Genomic DNA, 21,050 nt, shown 5'->3' with positions numbered 1-21,050 from the left:
ATTGAATAGTGAGAAGCAGAATCCCCTTCTGCTTGATGGCTCACTTTTTGTTGGACAAACTTTTGTATTTCCTCCTTAGTCAGTTCTGCATATAGCACCTTAAAACTCACACGTGCCTCTAGACATTCCCTGATAGCTGAAATAAATGTGTTTCTCTTCTGTGTAGTGTACGTGAATAATCCTTTTAACACAAGCACTCTACTGTCTCTAACTTTTAATACTTTGTGCTTTTGCCACAGTTTTTGCCAGGATTGATTCTCTCTTCTGGTAAATTTGTGTCTTTACTAATACAGGTCTTAGCTGCTTTCTCATGTTCAGGTTTTGGGTTTACACATGCTGTGACCTATCAATTAACAGTACCTGCTGTGGAATGCCTGCCCAGTTGCTTATTTGTGCCATCATAAAATTAATACAGTCTGTTCCTTCTAGTGTGCCTCATATAGAATAAAATCTCTATGTGCTCTGTCCTCCATTTCTACCATTTTTAAGCATCTCTTCCTGAGCAGTCTCATACTCAGCCATCCTTTTCTTCATTTCAAACTCTGATTTTTGTAGTTTTATCAGCTCACTTGAGTATCTGTTTTATGCTTCTTCCTTTTTCGAGCTTTTTATTATTTCAGTTGATATACTCTTTAATCAACTCTGAACACATTTGACTTATGTATAGAAAACTGGAGCTTGAAGTGCTTTTTGCTGAACAGCTGCAGGATTCTTCTCAGTCAGTGTTTTCTCTTCACCTTTTCTAGTTGATTTTCTTTCAGGTTCTCTTAGTTTCTTCCTTGCTGGCAACCAGGCAGTGTACTTACTAGCCAGTAGCTGAATTTACTAAAAGTGACAAGAGTTCTTGGCCCTTGTCTTTCGGTTTATTTTTTTCACACTGCAAGATTTGATGTTAAGCTGTTGCTCAGTCTTCAGCCATCTTGGAAAGTGACCCCTGGAATAGCTCAGTTGATTGAAAGCTAGATGTAAAACCAGTCAACCTGCCAAATATGAACTAAGGATTGCTACTGTAAACATAGGTTTACCAACAGACTACAGCTTGGAACTGGATGACATGATGGTAGTGATGAGGCTCGACATCCTCTGTATCCAGGAGACAAGCTGGAAGGGCTTTGCAGCAAAGCCACTTGGCCTGGGATCCAGAGTCTACTACTAAGAAGGACGGACTAAAATGGTGTGTGAATTGTGCTGAGGGAGAAGTTTCAGAAGACAGTGAGGGATCTCATCAGAATTAGTGATAGGCTCATGCCAGTCAGACTCTCAGTATATGGATAGGGCACTATTGATGATCTCAGCCCACAGCTATTAAGATAGGAAGGAAAATAGTATATTCAGGCAGCAGTCACATGACCTACTTGATAAAGCAGGACAACATGAATTGTTGATAATAGGTGACCTGAATATACATATCAGGACAGATGGATAGCATATGATGACTGACTTGGTACACATGGGGGAGGCAACCAGTATAAAGAAGGAGCATATGATGACTGCCTTGGTAGACATGGGTGAGGCAACCAGTATAAAGAAGGAAAGGCCATTCTATCAGCTGCAAGCAGTGGTCAGAGAAGGCAATAAAGTCAACAGACGAGGCTATAGAGCTGAAGGTTGACTGGAGAGAAAGCACAACAGTTCAAAGAATTACTCAAAGCTGTATCACCTGAGGAAGAAGAGAAAATAGGTGGTGTTAAAGAAGAATGGCAGCGCTTCAAAACAGCATGTGTAAGGACTACAGAACAGATATGTGGTTGAGTCAGGTATAGAGGCAAGTTACATAAGGAAAGCTGGTGGTGGAATGCAGAAGTTCAGGAAGTCATCAAAAGAAAGAAGGAGTGCAGGAAAAAGTGGGAGATTGAAAAAAATGGGCCAGGCTAAGAAGACATACTGGTTGGTTATGAAAGAGGCTAAGAGAGGAGTTACAGTAACAAAGAATAAGGCATCAGATGCACCCTGTCAGCTTCTGGAAAGTAGCTCAGTAGATGGCACAAAGAAACTCTATCAGGTTGTAAGGCAAAAGCAGAGAGATAAAGAAAATACTCCGATACCATTCATAAGTCACCAGTCCACAGGAAATCAATGGCAGATAGAAGGAGTACTTCCATCAGCTTCTGAAAGAAGAAACCCTCACAGATGCTGTATCACCCCAGCCACAGTCTATGATGAAAGAAGAAGAGGAGTGCACGCTAGATGAAGTAAGAACAGCACTAAGGAAAATGAAGTCAGGGAAAGCAGCAGGTCCGGATGAGATCACAGCAGATATGATCAGGATGTTGGGTGAGGAAGGGAAGAAATGGCTCCTGAGGTTACTCATAACAGTATGGAGAGAAAGGTGTATCCCACCTGAATGGAGAATAAGCATATTAGTGCCAGTGTGCAAGAACAAAGGGGACATCCACAACTATGGGCAGTACATAGGTATCAGGTTCCTGTAACACTACATGGAAGTTCTGACGAGGGGGACTGATAAACAAATATGCAAAGTAGTAGAAATTAAGATGGGGGATGAGCAGTTTGGATTCAGATTATAATGTAACACAACAGACTCAATGTTTGCAGTGAAACAGACAGTTGAGAAGAAGCTAGAGATGCAGAAAGACTCCAACTGGGCATTAATAAACTTGCAGAAAACATATGACAAGATCCCAAGAAAGCTGATTTGGGAAATCCTGCAGTGGTCCTAAGTTTAAGAAACAATGGTAGAATTAGGGCAGGCTATGTACAAGGACACAATGACACAAGTATGAACAGTGTTCAGACTCACAGTGGGGTTCCCAGTGGGAGTGTTTGTGAAACAGGGTTCAGCTCTGAGCCCACTACTGTTCATACTGGTGATGGATTACATTAGCAAACAGGTCAGAGGGAACAGCTCAACAGAGTCACAGCTGATGTGGCAATTCAGGCAGACTCTGAACAAGAACTTTAGCAAAGAATAGTGGCATAGAATGCAAAACTGACTGAAGACACATGGAATGAAACTATGTACAAATAGGGCAGTTGTAATCCCACCTAATAGGGGAAAATAAGAAGTTGAGCACTAAGATAGAAAGGAAAACAATGGAAAGGTCAACATTTTCAGGTATTTTGGGGGGGGGGGGTGTTGAAGAGAAGCAAAGTCTGAATGATTAGGTCAAAGCTAGAATCAGAAGGGCTGCAGCCATCTGGTACAGAGTGTCATGGACAGTGTATGACAGAAGAATGCCAAAGAAGCCGAAATGTAAGGTGTACAAAATGGTGGTATGACCAGTACTAATGTATGGTACAGAAGCTTGAACAGTTAAAGCAGAGCATTTGAGAAAGCTAAAGGTGATGGACATGAAGTGACTGAGATGGGTGATAGGATGCACACTATGGGACAGAAGAAGAAATTAGGGTATCAGAGCCAAATGAGGATATCAGAGGACATCACAGCCAGAGCCAAAGTAGCTCCAGTTACAGAGAAAGTAAAACAGAATAAATTACAGTGATTTAGGCATATTTGCAGAAAATCTGAAGATAATCTGGTGAAGAGTATTTTAGACAGCATGAAAGAATGCAAGAGGAAACAAGGGCATCCAGCAAAGAGATGGGTGGATTGTTTGAGAAAAGACCTGAGACAGTCAGACATGAGAGTTAAATCAGGCAGCAGAGTGGCACTGAATAGAAAGAGATGGTGACAGTTGACACAATACCCCAACCCCATGCACAGAAAAAAATGTGAAAAAAAGGGTGGGTTGTTGATGAAAAGATGATTTTGTCTATCCCTTTTCATCTTTTTGTTTTGTAATGCCTACACTTCTTAATACTAGAAAAGAAAAAAGAAATTAAATAGGGCATCTGTTTACTGTAGCATCTTTATCAAATACAACAACTAAAAATTCTCTACTATCTTCTTCTTTTGGCTTTTCCCGGTTAGGGGTTGCCACAGCGGATCATCTGTCTGCTCATGATTGGCAATGGAGTTTTACAGTGTTTAGTTGCCAGCCCGGCACCCAACCTTCAACGGAAGGCACACACACATGCACGCATGCACTCACGCCTAGGGCCAATTTAGAGTGTCCAATCCATCTACAGCATGTCTTTGGGATGTGGGATGAGGGAAACCGGAGCACCTGGAGGAAACCCACGCGACCACAGGGAGAACATGCAGACTCCACACAGAAGGTACCTCAGCCGAGGATTGAATCAGAGAACATCTTGCTGTAAGGCGATAATGCTAACCGCTGCACCACCGTGGCCGCCCTAAATAAAATTCTGTACTATAAAACATGTAATTTATATCCTGAGAAGTTTCACAGAAATATTTTAAGTACAGAAATTATTTTACTTACAGTTAACTTTTTCCTTCCTCTTCCCCTCCCCTCTGTGTCCTTCCAAACATTAACAAACATTAAAGGCATGAAGCGAGGCAAATGCCTTTTAGTTTTCCACAAGTTTAACAAAGTCCACATTTTCCACTTTCTCTTGTGCAGCTATATTTCACAAATGTGATTGATACCACACTGAACAATGGCACTGAAAGAGGCTGAGTTGACAATGAAGTTATGAAAGGGAGTGTAATCAACACCACACTGAACTTTATGTTCCACTGTTTGAATATAAATATTCAACAGTAACACTCTAATAACTCAAATTTCCAATGTGTCTTCATATTGCTTTACCTATTTCCTTTCTCAAGCATTTAGCACTTTAAAATATACTAGCTTCACCATACACTGCTGTTATGATACCTGAAATCACACCGCATAAGTTACTTCCTTATAGAATCAGTTATTAGACCTGCATTATACAGTAAGCATCTTGTGTTAGTTTTAGATAAATAGTTTTATATTCAAGTCACTCTTAAAAAATACTTCTTCGTGTGATCAGCAATTAGTCTTTTGCCATTGGAAAGATCATTTTATGTTGCTGCATTTAAACTGCCTGTGTATATAAATCATGCATATACTCATTTATTAATCTTTAAACAATCACATGCATTGCCTTTAGATAATTTGCTTGGGCACAAAAATCAGTCTGTAACTAATTTCTTAATGTTCTTGCTAATCCCTCCATTTGTTATAAAATCATTCTTATAGCCTTATTTCCTTGTTTACATAGGACTCATGCAACCATCATTCCAAATAAACGACAAAAAATAATTCTGCTCATACAGACTGAGTTCACTGCCAATTTGCTGTGCTCTTTCCAACCATTACTATGTACATAGTAATAGTAAATACACAAGGTAATGAAGAAAGCTATGCACACAAATATGCACATGAACATATACACATTACAGATAACATTATTTTTTATCACATTGTTGTCATAAATATGACAAACAAACCAACATGTATAACTGACATGCATTAAAGACATAAGTATATACAAAGAAATATTAATATTTATTAAGAAAAACTGACCTTGTGGAATCTTATACTGAGGGAGTACATATAATAGGTCTATATTACAGTGTCGAAATGCCATAACAGCGAATATCAAAAGGCCGACACGTAGTCAGCGAAATTCATTTCTGCGATTTGCTGAATTCTTACAGGGCAAAGATGTAGTTGATCAACTACACAATTTTGCCCTTTTCTCCAATGTAGTGTGAACTTGGAGTTGGTACCCCCACATGGGTGGGTTTGGTTTAGGTAAAATTTGTTTTGTAGCATTGCGGTGCAAGTATTTGTTTGCCTGGAAAGTTTTCAGTGAATCGCGGAAGTGGATTTCGCTGAATACTTGTTGGCCTTTTGCTATTCACTGTTACAGCATTTTGACGTCGTAATATAGACCCCATATAATTACTTGGATCCTAATGATAAACAAGTCTGGGCCTGAAAACATTCCAGTGAGATTAATCACCATACTCTGCTTAACAAATTACTAAGTAAGTGATATCAGTGCATCATAGTTTATAACAAGTAACTATAAACTGTTAGTATGCAGGCATCATGAGCCATTGGTATACATTATGTTAAACTGAGAGTTGACAGTATTACAATGTTTATAACATTTTATTACCTCCTTTACAGAAACCTTTCTAGGTGAAGACTACGAATGTGTCCTTGATGAAGAGGATGAGGTAAGATGGTTTTATATGTATGAAGCTATAGCTGTCTGTGCAGTGAGGTATATATAGCAATATGTGTTTCTAAATATCAGTATCTATTCATTATTCTAGTTGGACAATACTGATTTAAGTCCACATTTTTTTCAGTCTCTTCTGCTGTTCAGGGTTCCTGTCAGCTCTAGTGACTACTTTTTCTTACCTGTCTTACACTTCATTAGAAATAACTGTGGCATTCATTGTATTGATTCAAGAGTAAATTGTAGGTCATCAAAAGTTCAGCCTGGTAAATAGAATAAGGCTTTTAAACTGTGTTAATTCTCACCTTGAAAGTTTTCTTATGTGTCTAGATGTGCAGTGTAACAATTGATAAATCACATGGATGCCTTTACTATCGTTTATTATTGTGCTTGAGGCATGTGCTATACCAGAAGAAGGTCTTTTCACCAATGTACCAACTTGGTAATAAAATAACACAAAAATTATGACAAAAAGAGCAGATGTACGTTTCACATTAGCATGTAGCCTGCATCACTGTCATTTTCCATGCTGAGGTTTCACTGAAGGAACAGAGGAACGTGGTGGAAGGAGGTCACTGATAATCCAGAGGGTCTTCATTAGCTGTCATTAGCTCTGTAGCTTTGGTGAAAAGTCACTGTTGTTATAAAAAATAGGATAAAGTCTGGTATAATAACAGCTGCCAACTGATTCCATGGTTACATCAAGAAAATCAGACCACAGTGCAATCTTACATAAATGAGTTCATCCATATTATGTTGCTTGGGTTATGGACATCTTTTTCAGAAAATTATTCTATTATGCTTTCAGAATTTAATCATTTACAATGTATTTTTGAATGAGTGATACAAGATAGTTGTTTATCCTTATATCTAACCACCCTTTCATGTATCCATACATTTTGTAAACAACTTGAGATGGTAAGGATAATGGTAGCAGCAAAGTGAGCAGGGTAGTCTAGACTTCCATGCTGAGGTTATAGCAACAGTATCCTACTTCTTCTTCTTTAAGGGTTCAAAGTATTCCCAGGCAAATCAATAGATGAAGTCCCTCTATATCCTTGGTCTTCCCCTGAGTTTCCTATTAGTGGGTCATTCCTGGTACAGGAGATGTACAATGAGTATTGTCTCAAGACACCTAGTACACTTCTAATGGCTTTTCCCAGACTGGAGAGGCAATGGTTCTGCTCCAGGATCCTCCCAGCTTATGGAGTTTCTCACTCTGCCATGGAGAGTAAGGCTTGCTGCCCCCCCAAAGGAACATAATTTCCATGCCACTCATCCACAATCTCATTCTTTTGGTCACTAGCCAAAGCTCATGACCATAGGCAAGGATCAGGACACACACTGAGAGCTTCATCCTATAATTCCATTCTCTTTTCATCACCATAATCCATCATGTCTGCAGTACTGCCATACTGCCCTTGCACTAATCATTCATGAAGTCCCCTTTATTATAAGCTTTTTACAAGTCGCCTACAACATTGAAAAATAGAGGATTAGGAAGGGTTTATATTATGAAAAAGGAAGGTTTAGGTACCTTCATTAAGCATTCAAAATAAGAAAAAATAAAGATGTACTGTTTTGCTGCACAAATGTCTTCTTAGCATAATGAGGGTGATGATTTTTATAGTTTTATATGAGGTTATTTAAGGGACTGTAATCAACACCACACTGAACAACCGCACTGAGTGAGGCTGTTGACGATGAAGTTATAAAAGGGAGTGTAATCAACCGCACACTGAACAATGGCACTGAGTGAGGCTGTTAACGATGAGGTTATGAAAGGGAGTGTAATCCACACCACACTGAACAACAGCACTGAGTGAGGCTCTCAACGATGAAGTTATGAAAGAGATGTAATCAATACCACACTGAACAATGGCAGTGAGCGAGGCTCTTAACTCCTTTGCTTAAGGGTAAAGTAGTGCATGAAGTTTTTAAACTTAGTGATGTTTGTTTTCTAAATTACACTAAAGTTAAAGAATGTTCACTTGCATGTTTTAAGCTTACTTAATCAAAATAATTTAATGAAACTATAGATGACTATTGAACAAGATATTCTTAGATGGAATAAATTAAAATTTCCTTTATTGTTGAAAGTGGATATCATCAAAATGAATATATTATCAAAACTATTATTTCAGTTTAGCACATCCAATATAATAATAATAATATCAGATATTTTTTAAACTATAAATATGTCTATCTGAATTTCTATGAGTGCCCAAATTGGTTTGTATTAGTTACAAGAAATGTATTTATCCCCAAAAGATTGGTAGTTTGGGCCTCCTGGACATTAATCTCTATTATGATATAATAAAAGCTAGTAGAATTATAGCAATTTCTGATTATAACCCAACAAGGATTGAATGGAGTCCTACTTGGGTCAAAGTTTGGTATAATCAAATAATTAATTGTAAATACAGTCCCAAAGCTTTACCATTTCTCAGCTTCTCCGGTATAAATCCAAGTTGTTTATTATGTTAATAATACCGGAGAAGTTCTTTAACCGAAGAATTGAATAACTGCATTTGAACTGCAACTTGGATTTGTTTCTTTACTGAAACCGCTCCACGCACAAGTACCTAACTTTTTTATTTTACATTCTATTTTTTATAACAGGTACTTTGTGCGTTCATCCGTTGGGTCGTTAGCTTGTTCATTTAAAATATTAGAAGTGTCAAAATAAATAAATATTTAAAGAATAAGATAATAATCTTACAAAAATAATCAACTCACTGAACCTAACAAGTCCATTTAAAATCTTACAACCAATTCACCTTAATCCAAACTTTAAACTAAATAACTTAATGCTTAACCTGAATAATTATCGTTTAATCAAAAGACTATATTAGACATTTATACTTACAAATACCTTTCAATTAATGGTTTGAGAAATGCTTTGAACCTTTCGAAAAATTATTTGGTTATATGGAGACAGATAAAAGAAATTATCTTAACCTTCTTAGAGGGCCCAGAGGTTAATAACAACAACATAAGTCTATGTGGGTTGTTGTGGAGTACATTTACTCTGAAACAAATCTATCAAACACATATAAATTAATTGTATCTATCAAATATCAGGATAGTATTCTATATTCAAACTATTGGACCAACTTAAATCCAGCAATTCAAAATAATCAGAAAATCCAATCAATTCATCTATCCTTAAAACTGTTCCCTTTTGAATAATAATAAATATAAATATATATATACATATGTATATATATATATATATATATATATATATATATATATATATATATATACCCAGTGATAATAAATAATGCATATTTAACCCCTGAGATACTCACAAATATTACTGCGCATACTTGACAAATTGTTCACACTGTAAAGACCAGAAAGCTGATATTTTTCATTTGTTTTGAAGCTGGAAATTCTCATATAAATTGTAGTCGTCATTAAAACTCAGGCTAGAAAAAATGGGCTATGAGAAAATCACTGTGTCCTGGGAATTTGCAGTTTTACATACCACCCCCTTGGTTTAATAAGGCAAAAATGCACATTTTAATTACTCTTTTTTTTTCAGTGATGAAGTTGTACGTTACACAGAACTGGCTTGACAAATCAAAGATGTCAATGGGTGGTTTTAAATAAGTGGCAATTAAGTACGTAACAACTCACAAGTTAATAATTAATAACCAAAGCAGACACTCCTGCTATTTATAATTTTGGAGTATACTCCATGACCATATACTACAATAAACATAAGTATCTACAAATAACTACAAGTTAAATTAACAAAGAAAATAAATGGTATTAAAGATCATAGTTCTAAGTTACTTTTTATGGCTGTGTGCATTATTTCAATTGTATTCATTTAACTGTATTAAAATCTTATAAGGGCATTTAGCACTTTTTGTACATAGTTCCTATTGTGATGATATGGGCAAGTGTCAGCACAGTCAGCTGGAGTTTTGTAAAGAATGATATGTCCTGTGAATATCAAACTGATTTTTACAGATGCTTGTGCTGAAAATGCATTTATTTATGAGGTTTGCTTGAGATAAAATGCATCAACAGTAAACTCTACTGAAATGAAAAGAAATGTGCATGTATTATTGTAACTGAATTAAATGTATATGTTTTAATAGAGGACTCTGGGACAGCAAAGGTTAACTTTAAGAAAAATAAGGGAAATGTAAATATGCTATTAAACCATTAAAGCTGTACCCCACAGTGCTGAATGGGACCAGAGTTACTGGGTCTGGGAAATAGCCTTTGTTCATTAGTTCAGTGAAAAGAAGGGGGGCCCCAGGCACTGCCATACATGTTTAGAAGTGTATAGGAGCAATCTATGCTAAATTCCTGTCTCAGCTTTAAAGGGATACACTGTGAGAACCTAGAGTCAGGTGACCAGATGAGGTCATTCTGCCAGCCTTCTTGGGAATTATATTTTAGATATTAAAAAGAGAAATCTCAGAGTATTGAGTATTCTGTTTGGGAAACCTGACTAGAGAGACCCACACCCACAGCATATTGCCTTGCAGTAGTAAGTAACTTAAGTAGGGAACAGTAATTCATTTAGATTTAGTCAGGAATATAGTGAAGCTTAGTTCAGAGAGTGTTTTTTTTTATTTGTATGAGTCTGTCCATAAATGTTGATTTCAATATTTTTCTGTGATTAGAACTCTGTGGTTTACTATAAATATATATTCTAACCAAAATAAAATGGCTTAGAGTAAAAATAGTATTAAAACTCAGCTCTCAGACCCTACATTAAAAGGCTTGAGGGAGGTAGCTAGGGAGGGAACTGATTCTCAAGGAAAAGGGGATTCTGTATACTGGAACAAAGGGTTTACTGTATGAGAGTGAATCCCTGAGGGAGGGGTAGAAGTTGAGGTAATACAGCAGTTGGTAGTGCCCAGAACCTACCATCTGGCACTTCTAGCCATAGACCACGACATTCCTTTTGCAGGTCATATGGGCATAAAGTGTACCAAGAAACATATTATGCAGAACTTTTATTGACCTGGGATTGCCAGGAATGTAACAGGGTACTGCAGGACCTGTGACCAGTGCCAGAAAGTAGGCAAGCTCCTTTGATGCCTTTTCCTGTGATTGAGGAGCCATTTCAGAGGGTAGCTATGGATATTGTGGGATTTCTGAGTACCCAAAGTTCCATAGTGAAGAAGTATATCCTAATGGTAGTAGATTATGCTACTAGATACCCTGATGTGGTGGCCCTGTCCTCCATTGAAGCAGAGAAGGTGGCAAATCCTTTGCTAGAGATTTTCAGCAGCATAGGTTTAACAAGAGAAATACTGACTGACAGAGGTACCAATTTCATATCAAACCTGCTGGCTTATCTGTGGGAGCGCTGTGGGGTGAAGCACCTAAAGACCACCCCTACCACCACCAGAGTAATGGTCTTGTGGAGAGGTTAAACTCTACACTAAAGGCAATGAAATGGGCATTTGTAGACCAGTTTATGAGGGAGTGGGACAAATATTTGCCCTATTTATTGTCTGCATACAGGGAGGTGCCCCAGGAATCCACAGGTTTTTCACCCTTTGAGTTGCTTTTTGGGCATAAGGTGAGGGAGCCTCTAAATTTGATTCATGATGAATGTGAGGGTGTGTGAATCCCACAAGCAGTCTGTTGTGACATATGTCCTAAACCTCAGAACAAGGCTTAGGAAGCTAACGGGCTTGGCCCAGGAGAACCTGGCAGGAGCCCAACAGCAGAAAAAGGTCTGGTATGACAGGAATGCTTGAGCCAGAGACTATTCTGTGGGACAGCAGATGATGGTTCTCATTCCTATCAGACACAATAAACTGCAAGCAGCTTGGGAGGGGCCCTTCAAAGTGGTAAGTAAGGTCAGTGATGTTTACATGGTAAACCTGCTAGGCAGGAGGCAAGGGCACAAATTGTACCATGTTAACATGATGAAGCCTTACCATGACAGGGAAGCCCTTGTGCTGAGTATTAGCAGTGGATGGCAGGAGGAGTCTGAGGAGGATCTGGTGACTGATCTCCTCAGTGATACTCAGACTGACACCTCAGTGGAAAGGGAAGCAATGCTCCAGTGGCTATCCCCTAACCAGGCTTGAGAAACTTGGGGAGTGTTACAGGGGTTTGGGGACATGCTCACTGAAAAACCAGGATGCACCCACTTGGTGCAGCACCATGTGGATACAGGGCCCCAAAGACCTATAAAGCATGCCCCTTACAGGGTGCCTGAGCAAGTCAGACAGACTCTGTAGGAGGAAATGTTGGAACTGGGAGAAATCCAGGAGTTCAGCATTCTCTGGGACTCCCCAGTGGTGCTGGTACCAAAGAAGGATGACAGCACTAGGTTCTGTGTGGTCTACAGGAAACTAAATAGTCACACAGAGTCAGGTGCTTACCCCATGAGATGAAGCCCTAGAGCAGCTGGGTGGGGCTAAGTATCCGGCCACTATTGACCTTACCAAGGGTTACTGGCAGGTGCCCTTGACTCCCAACGCTAGAGAAAGGTTAGCCTTTGTAACTCCTTTCGGCTTGTACGAGTTGATGAAGATGAGCTTTGGGATGAAAATTGCCCCAGCAACTTTCAAGAGGCTGGTAGATCATATCCTAGCAGGAGAAGGAGATTATGCCTTTGCTTACCTGGATGATATTGCCATCTACAGCCATTCCTAGCAAGAGCACCTTCAGCATGCCAGGGAGGTGCTGAGCAGACTACAGAAGGCAGGGTTGACCATTAAGCCTAGTAAGTGTCAAGCGGGTATGGTAGAGGTCTCCTACCTGGGACATAGAGTGGGGAGTGGTAAGATCAAGCCAGAACCTGCCAAAGTGGGAGTCATTCAGACATGGCCTACCCCTTTTATCAAAAAGCAGGTGAGAGCATTCTTAGGGACAGTGAAGTACTATAAGTTTGTTCCAAATTATAGTACCATAGCTGCTCCCCTCACAGACCTGACAAGGAAAAACAGGCCAGATAAGGTAGTGTGAACTCCAGCATGGTAGCAGGCATTCCAGATGCTTAAAGGAGCTTTGGGAGGACCCCCTGTGTTAGCCAGTCCAGATTACAGCAAATAATTTGTTGTGCAGGTGAATGCTTTAAACCATGGGGTGGGAGCTATAGTCAGCCAGGTTTCATCAGATGGAGAAGAGCACCTAGTGGTATATCTCAGCTGTAGACTCCAACCCAGGGAGGAATGCTATTCAGTTGTAGAAAAGGAATGTCTAGCCACAGTAGGGGCACTGCAGAAATTTCAGCCTTATCTATATGGAAGGAAATTCACTGTAGTTACAGACCACAATCCCTTAACATTTCTACACAGAGCCAGCCAGCAAAATGCAAAGCTATTAAGGTGGAGCTTAGGACTGCAGGCATATGACATGACAGCACAACACCGTAGTGGGGTCAGCAATGCCAACACAGATGGGCTGTCATGACAGGGAATGGGGTAACATATTCCCAGATAGGCTTATTTCTCTCAAGCCATGTTTCTCAAGAGTCACTTGAAAAACTAGCTCGAGTCTTCATGGGGGGGGGGGGGGTGATGATATGGGCAAGTGCCAGCATAGCTAGCTAGAATTTTGTAAAGAATGATATGTCCTGTGAATATCAAACTGATTTATACAGATGCTTGTGTTGAAAATGTATTTGTGAAGTTTGCTTGTGTTAAATTATATTAACAGTGTACCCTGCTGAAATGAAAAGAAATGTACATGTGTTATTGTAACTGAATTAAATGTATATGTTTTAATAGACACTGGGACAGCAAAGGTTAACTTTAAGAAAAATAAGTGAAATGTAAACGAGCTGTTAAACCATTAAAATGTCACCCCACAGTGCTGAATGGGACCGGAGATGCTGGGTCTGGAAAAGAGCCTTTGTTCATTAGCTCAGTGAAATGAGGGAAGGCCCCATGCACTGCCATAAAGATTTAGATGTGTATTGTAGCAGTCTATGCTAAATTCCTGTCTCAACTTCAAAGGGGACTACTGTGAGAACCTAGAGACAGGTGACCAAATGAGGTCATTCTGCCAGCCCTCTTGGGGATTATATTTTAGATATTAGAAACAGAAATCTCAGAGTATTGAGTATTCTGTTTGGGTGGCCTGACTAGAAAGACCCTCACCCACAGCATCTTGCCTTGCGGTAGTAAGTAACTTAACTAGGGAACAGTAATTCATTTAGATTCAGTCAGAAATATAGTGAAGCTTAGTTCAGAGAGTGTTTTTCTTTATTTGTATGAGTCTTTCCATCAATGTTAATTCAATATTCTTTGTGGTTTCCTGTAATCATATATTCAGTATTTTCATGCTCTTTTATTCTTTATTATTAAATATATTTAAAACATTTATTGTGGCTGGTCATTGTAGAAAGTATTTAACCTTTGCGAGTACTTATATTTGTTTGGTGATACGGCTAACATCTTGGTAAACTTCGACCATTTGTATTAGTGTTACTATTACACAGTATAATTGGACACCCTTTGTTAAGGGCCTTAGAGTAGCTAATTGTGGACTGTCTGGTGGTGGGGATAACTAATTTATAGTCTGGACAGAAGGGGGCACAGCAGGTAAATCTGTACCAGCCTTTTCCAGGTGTTTTGTGTGTGTGTTTCAGTTACTTGGTGCAGGGACACAAAGCACTGGGTTTACAGAGAGTGTGGTGGAGGACTTGATTTGGACACTCGGCTGAGGACCTAACCCTACAGCTGTACCAGTGGGGAGTCTTATTAGGGACCTGGAGGGAAACAGATATAGAGACACTGAGACCCCGGGCTGAGTGTGTTCACTGTGTGCTCTTAAGGGAAATTTTACTTGATGCAGAGAGGTCTGCATCTGGAAATACTGAGTGTATCCATTTGTATTACAAGTGCATGTCCCTCTCCAGTTTCAGTGGTGAGGATTCACACTCCTTGATTACTGGCCCAGCATGGGGATGACACACATTGGTGGCCATCACATATTTATAGCATTGGTGGCCATCGCATCTATGTTATCTTTTTAATGTGTTAAAGAGGTTATCTGCATGCAAAAATACTCATCACATGGTTGACAAAGTCTTTGTGATATTAAAGTTTCAAAATTAAAATTCTAATAAAAATATTGCAAAAAAAAGAAAAAGAAATGCTACCCTCCTGATCTGATAGCCTGTTTGTGGAAAAGCAGTATGATAAAACATTCAAAGCCCCCCCGGCATTCACAGACAAATTGCTTGGTGGAAAGGTTAAACTGTACAACCATACTTAGAGAACTTGCAGATGAGTTCAAGAGAGAATGGGTTAAGTACCTGCCACTTCTTCTCCTCTTCGCATAATGGGAGGTGCCCAGGAATACACTGTTTTTGTTTTTTTTTTCATACTTTGAGCTGCTGTATGGTCACAAGATGAAAGGACCCCTGGATTTAATTAATGATGAGTGGAAAAGTGACTGTGGTTTCTGCAAAAATCTATAGTGTAATATGTCTTAAATTCCAGTTGTAGATTTAGAAAGCTCATAGGGAGAGACCAGGAGCACCTGGCATAGGCACAAAGGTAGAAAAAAATGATTGATATGATAGGAAAGCCAGAGGTAAAGAGTATTTTGTTGGAGAAGTGACAGTGCTTATTCTTGTTAGACACAATAAGCTGCAAGCAGCCTGGGAGGGTCCTTTCACCACTGTGAAGAAAGTCAGTGATGTTAATCATATTACAGAGTTTCCAAACAGGAGGCAGAGACATAAACTTACCTTGTTAGCATGATAAGGTCTGTCTTGACAGAGAGGCCCTGGTACCCAGCCAGTATCTGTAGTGGGTGGCAGGAGGAACCAGGGGGGGGGGTAAGATCTTGCTGGTGAAGCTCAGTCTGGTACCTTGGTAGATAGGGTAGACCTGCCACATGTCCTAATTAGGTTCATGAAATCTAAGTAGTATTGCAGGAATTTGAGGATATGTTTGCTGATGAGATAGGGTGTATTCACCTGGTGGAGCACCATGTGGACACAGGACCCCACAGCCCATCAAACAAGCCCTTACAGGTTACTTGAAAAACAAATTCTGATGGCACTACAAGATTCTGTGTTGGTAATAGAAAACTGAAGAGTCACACAGAGGCAGATGTTTACCCCATTACCACTAACGGTGAAGCATTAGAGCAGCTAAGTGACTAACCGATATTGAATTGAACAAGAGTTACTGGCAAGTACCCTTGACAACTGCAGCCAGAGAGACATCATTAATTGTGACCCCATTTGGGTTGTATGGGTTTATAAAAATGCCAGAGAATTGAAGCATGCCCCAACAATTTTCCAGGGGCTAGAAGTGTGCATCCTAGCAGGAGCAAGATATTATGCCCATACTTAACTGAATGACATTACCATCTATAGATTGTTATGGACAGAACATGTTCAGTATATCACGGAGGTGTAGGACAGACTAAGAAGGGCAAGGCTGACCATCAAAGCTAGTGTCAAATAAGTATGGCAGAGGTATCTTACTTTGGTCACAGATTGAGTGGTATTGAATGTATATGAATGTGGCCCGCACCCGTAACTAAGAAACATTTGATGGCATTCTTCAGAACAGCAAAGTACTATAGCAAGTGTGTTCCCAGCTATAGTAAGATAGCTAGTCCCTTTGCAGACCTTACAAGGAAAAACTGACCAGGTAAGGTTTTCTGGACACCTGCCTATAAGCAGGTATTTCAAAAGGTTGAAGAGGTATTTAGTGGACCCCTTATAGTAGCCAGATCTGATTACAGTCAAGCAATCCTTGCACTGGTAGATGCTTCCAGCTGTGGGGTGGGGTTTGCACTTAATCAAGTTTTCCCAAAAGAAGAAGAGCACTCTACTGTGTACTTGAACCACAGACTTCAAGTCATGGAAGACGTTTATGCAGCCATTGAAAATTAGAAACTGGGCATTGACAGGGTTCTGCAAAAACTGTAACCCTACCTCTCTGCCATAAAGTTCACCAGGTTACAGGCCATAAATGACACAAGGTAAATGGGCAGAACTGAAAGCATTGCAGATGGATTTTAGCCTTGCAGTCCTATAATGTGGTTATCCAGGACAGGAGTGGTACTGCTAATGTCAATGCAGATGATCTGTCCAGAAGAGGAGCAGCATGAGTGTACCTAAAAGTACACATTTGTATCAAGTTCTGGTTCTTGAGGGCTGCATCCAGAAGACTTGCTGGAAGTTCTTATTACTGGAGAAATGTGTTGACAGAGTAGAAAAACTGATTTAAAATGTGATATACTTCCTTCATTATTTCAGACAGTTGGTACATTTATAAAGCTTTATTTCAACTCTGCAATCTGCAATGTGTGTTTCCAATGGCCTGACAATGTATGGTCTTTTCTCTGTTAAACAAACAAAAAAAGAGATGGAAGGGAAAAAAGGAACACACAAAGCTTATAACTGATGTGTAAAGTATAATATACAGCTATAGGAAGATTATAAAACTGAGTTAGGAAGGAAAAGCGCCATAAAAATGTAATTGCAGGGCTGTTCAAAGGAAGTACTCATTAGTATTCACAGAAAACATTTCCATTGTATATAGGAATCTGAATGTTGGGAAAGTGTTTACTGTTTAGATAATGTTTCTTCTGTTGCCTGGGGGAAAAAGAAGTGATGTGATCTGATGTAACCTCCCCACTGGTTTTCTGTGAAAAAAATGTTGAGCTGAGATGTATATATTTATAGCTAACAGCAAAAGGATCTATATTATATCACTGAATGCTTAAAAAAGTGAACGATGAATAATCGAACACATGTAAGCGAAAACTTACAATCTCAAAAGCTCAGAACAGCGATTTTTTTCCAAGGGAAAAAAATCGCTGTTCCAAGAAAAAAAATCCAAGGGAAAAAAAATCAGTGTTCTAAAAAGAAAAAAAATTGAAATAATACATAAAGTGGGGGACTTTTTCCCCCACACCCACCACTGTGAGGGGATGTGCCCCCCACACCACCCCTACTTAAATATACCAACTCCGAGATCGTGCTACAGTGCCGAAAACTCAAAGTAACAGAAGCGGCCAAGCAAATTCTTTCCCTGGGAAAGAATTTGCTTAAAAGCCACTTTGCTATTTTGTGTTTTCGTTGTTTTAAGTTCGACCAAGACACACTCGATATAATGCGTCTTCGGTCATCTAATAGTAACCCCAGCGAAATCAATCTGGTACTGTTTAGAAGATATTGGTGACCATTTATATGAAGGTTTACTGTTTCAATTCTATCTCACATATTTTGCTAAGTTAAAATAGTTAGGTCCAGTATTTCTTCAGCAAGAGCCAACTAGAGTATTTATTTAGTTATAGATTACATTCTTCTTCTTCTTCTTCTTCTTCACATAGTTTGTCTTGTACATCTGTTATTTGTTATATTCTCTATGTTTTACCATGACTTCTGTATGTTCAGTGGATATCAGTACTGTCTTTACTTTTTTATTTGCTTACATTTTTATTTATTCATTTTTTTAAGATTTTGTGATTGGTATTTATTATTCATGTATGTAGTCTTATCTAAATAAGAAGCATTAGTTAGCACTGTAGGTTGGCAACCATGTTGTATCCAACTCCAATTAGCCAGGTTACTTGAACATATTACCAGTGGTATATTAACTTTTATAATTTATATTTGGCTAAATATATTGTCGCATGCCAGGAAGAAAGCTGTGGGTAATGTAGTAATTCTATCAACCTTACCTGGGAATTGTGTGTGTGTGTGTGTTTAAATAATACCTTGCTTGAAAAGTAGTTACCATGAGTAAGGAGCACTGTAATACTCCACTGCAATTACCACTGTAATGTGGTTCATGGAAAGAGTGTGGAGAAAGGTCCCTGGGCTAGTAAGCCAAAGACTCAGCTTTGTAAATAAGTGTGTAGTCCTAGTGTGACTGTGGATGGTGCAAGCCCATACCAAGGGCAGGAGTGCATATACTCTTTATGCCATCGTGGCCAAGTTGCATTTGGTGAATTGATTCTTGAATCAGACTTGTGTGCAGTTGTGCTTTTTCATTTTAACATGTTGAGTACCAGTGGAGTGAATCAAGAGATCATCCCTCTGTTATCCATAAGACCTACTAACAGAAAAGACCACAGCACCTGTCCATCACATACTCAGGTGGCACACTTGAAGTGGTGAGATTCAACTTTGATGCTAGCTTTGTCTTCACATATGGGTGGCAAGATGTACCACCCATCACAGTATGGTTTCTTCTACAGTGTTGACTACAAATACCTTATTGAGATTAGACATTATCTCCAGTGTCTCTGTGTGTTTAATTACCATCCTAGCAAATACACAGATATCACATGGTGCCAGAAGTGAAGCAATATTTTCAGTTTTACAGAACTGGAGAAGTTTAGCTGCAGAAATGGAAAAATTTATTTTCTTTCAAGATTTTATGTATCTGCGTGTGTGAAAGCAGACATCAGTAATGCTCACTCAAAAAATCTTCAAATTGTAGCTACTAAGAATCCTTTCATTTCAAGGAAATTTAGCAGAAAATAGACAGTCCATGGCACAGAGGGATAACATCCTAACTGTGGCACAGCTGACTCATGATTGCTAATTAGCAAATGAAGCACTGGAGAAAGTCTCAAGGGAGGGTAGAAGTTAGCAGTCAATGCCAGCTCATCTGTTCTATGAGAGAGGTAGAAGCCCAGTCTGCTGCAAAACTGTCCCCTGGTGCAGTCTCAATGTGCTGTCAAGTACAGCGTAAGGACCAGGAACTAGAACCCACCATTGTACACATTGTAACAGGCATTCCACAAGCATGAAAGCATACATGCAGAAAGGATCCTATATTCTGGGATGCCTATTCACTCATGTTGTCATAGGGTGTTAGTACTTTAAGAGAGAGAGCATTGTAATAAATCCTTTACACAAGGCACTTGCTGATGAAAAATGTGCATTCAGGCCCAGTATCCCTTCTTTTGTATTACATAATTCTGTGCATCTTTGTTATATTTTCAGAACTACAATTCATGATTAATTTTATGTTTATTCTTGCCACAGACCTGTAATGTTTTTGAAAGTTAGTGAAGGCAAGTCAACATATTAAAGTAGACATGTAAACTGTCTAGAAATGCTTTAGACTTAAATGTCATTGTGTATCATACACCCTCAGTAATATATTTACATTGTAGCTGGCAAACCCTCTACTCAGTGCTCCACTGGGACATGACCAGAGCTATATAAGGTGATAAGGCTGATCCACTCTGTGCTGGTGATAACAGTGATCTCCTCTTGTACTGGTGACCACCTTTATATGCACATGAGAAGGTTTCCAGCTCATTATGAACTAGCCACACAGTGATAATAAAGTTTGAATTCCTTGTCTATTAAAGCACTCTCATGTTCTTTTACTGTTTTGCTGCATGAAAACCAAAATATAGTGGAGGTCATACCTCTTTCCACTATAAGTGCTGTCTATTATATTTTGTTGTTTAAAATTTCTAGTAAACAACTAAATGGGTCAGCTTGTTTATATTATTTTAAAAACATACTAATTTGAAAGGCCTCTACTGACCTATGCACAACAGACACTAGATTCACAAAATCAGAACAACATGAATTGGCATTATTTTGCCGTCCATTTGCATGGCAATTTATTTTAATATTTAACTAGTTAAGTTTACTAGGCACTGATGTTGGAATAGATACTTAAGGATCTGTGATCTGGTTGAGTGATTTGCTTACTACTCTATACAAGTCAGGAATGAGAGAATCAATATAGGACTACAAGCTGAAGCACATTATCATCTTATAACTTTAAGCCTCTGTGCTATACATCCTAACAAAATTAGCATTCAGGGACTTAGGCAGCCTTCCCAGTAATGTTTTTTTCCCTTAACCTCATAAATTAATCTGCAATGGAAGAGAGACTGATGTGACTGTGCCTGTCTGATTATTTCCTGGCCTCTTCCTTCCACAAGAGATTACCACTACTATACTTCACTTCTGTGACATAACTCTTCCTTGCACAATAGATTACCACCACTCTACTTCACTTCTATGACATAACTCTTCCTTGCACAAGAGATTACCACCACTA

General features: G+C 39.0%; 1 protein-coding gene across 2 annotated transcripts in view; it reads left to right on the top strand.

The window, feature by feature from the left end:
* Window positions 1-21,050, top strand: part of IRF5 (interferon regulatory factor 5) — a 1,182,803-nt gene that overhangs the window by 1,040,519 nt on the left and 121,234 nt on the right. For both annotated transcript variants that reach the window (XM_044088631.1, XM_044088632.1), the window contains one exon: window positions 5,994-6,043. In XM_044088631.1, the coding sequence (XP_043944566.1) occupies window positions 5,994-6,043 (50 nt within the window). The remainder of the gene's footprint in view (window positions 1-5,993; window positions 6,044-21,050) is intronic.

The sequence above is a fragment of the Protopterus annectens genome, chromosome 11.part0 (assembly GCF_019279795.1).
Source record: "Protopterus annectens isolate FY-2018-M chromosome 11.part0, PAN1.0, whole genome shotgun sequence".
NCBI lineage: Eukaryota > Metazoa > Chordata > Ceratodontiformes > Protopteridae > Protopterus > Protopterus annectens.
Note: the sequence above shows the minus strand (reverse complement) of the source record. Positions and strands in the feature narration are given on the sequence as shown.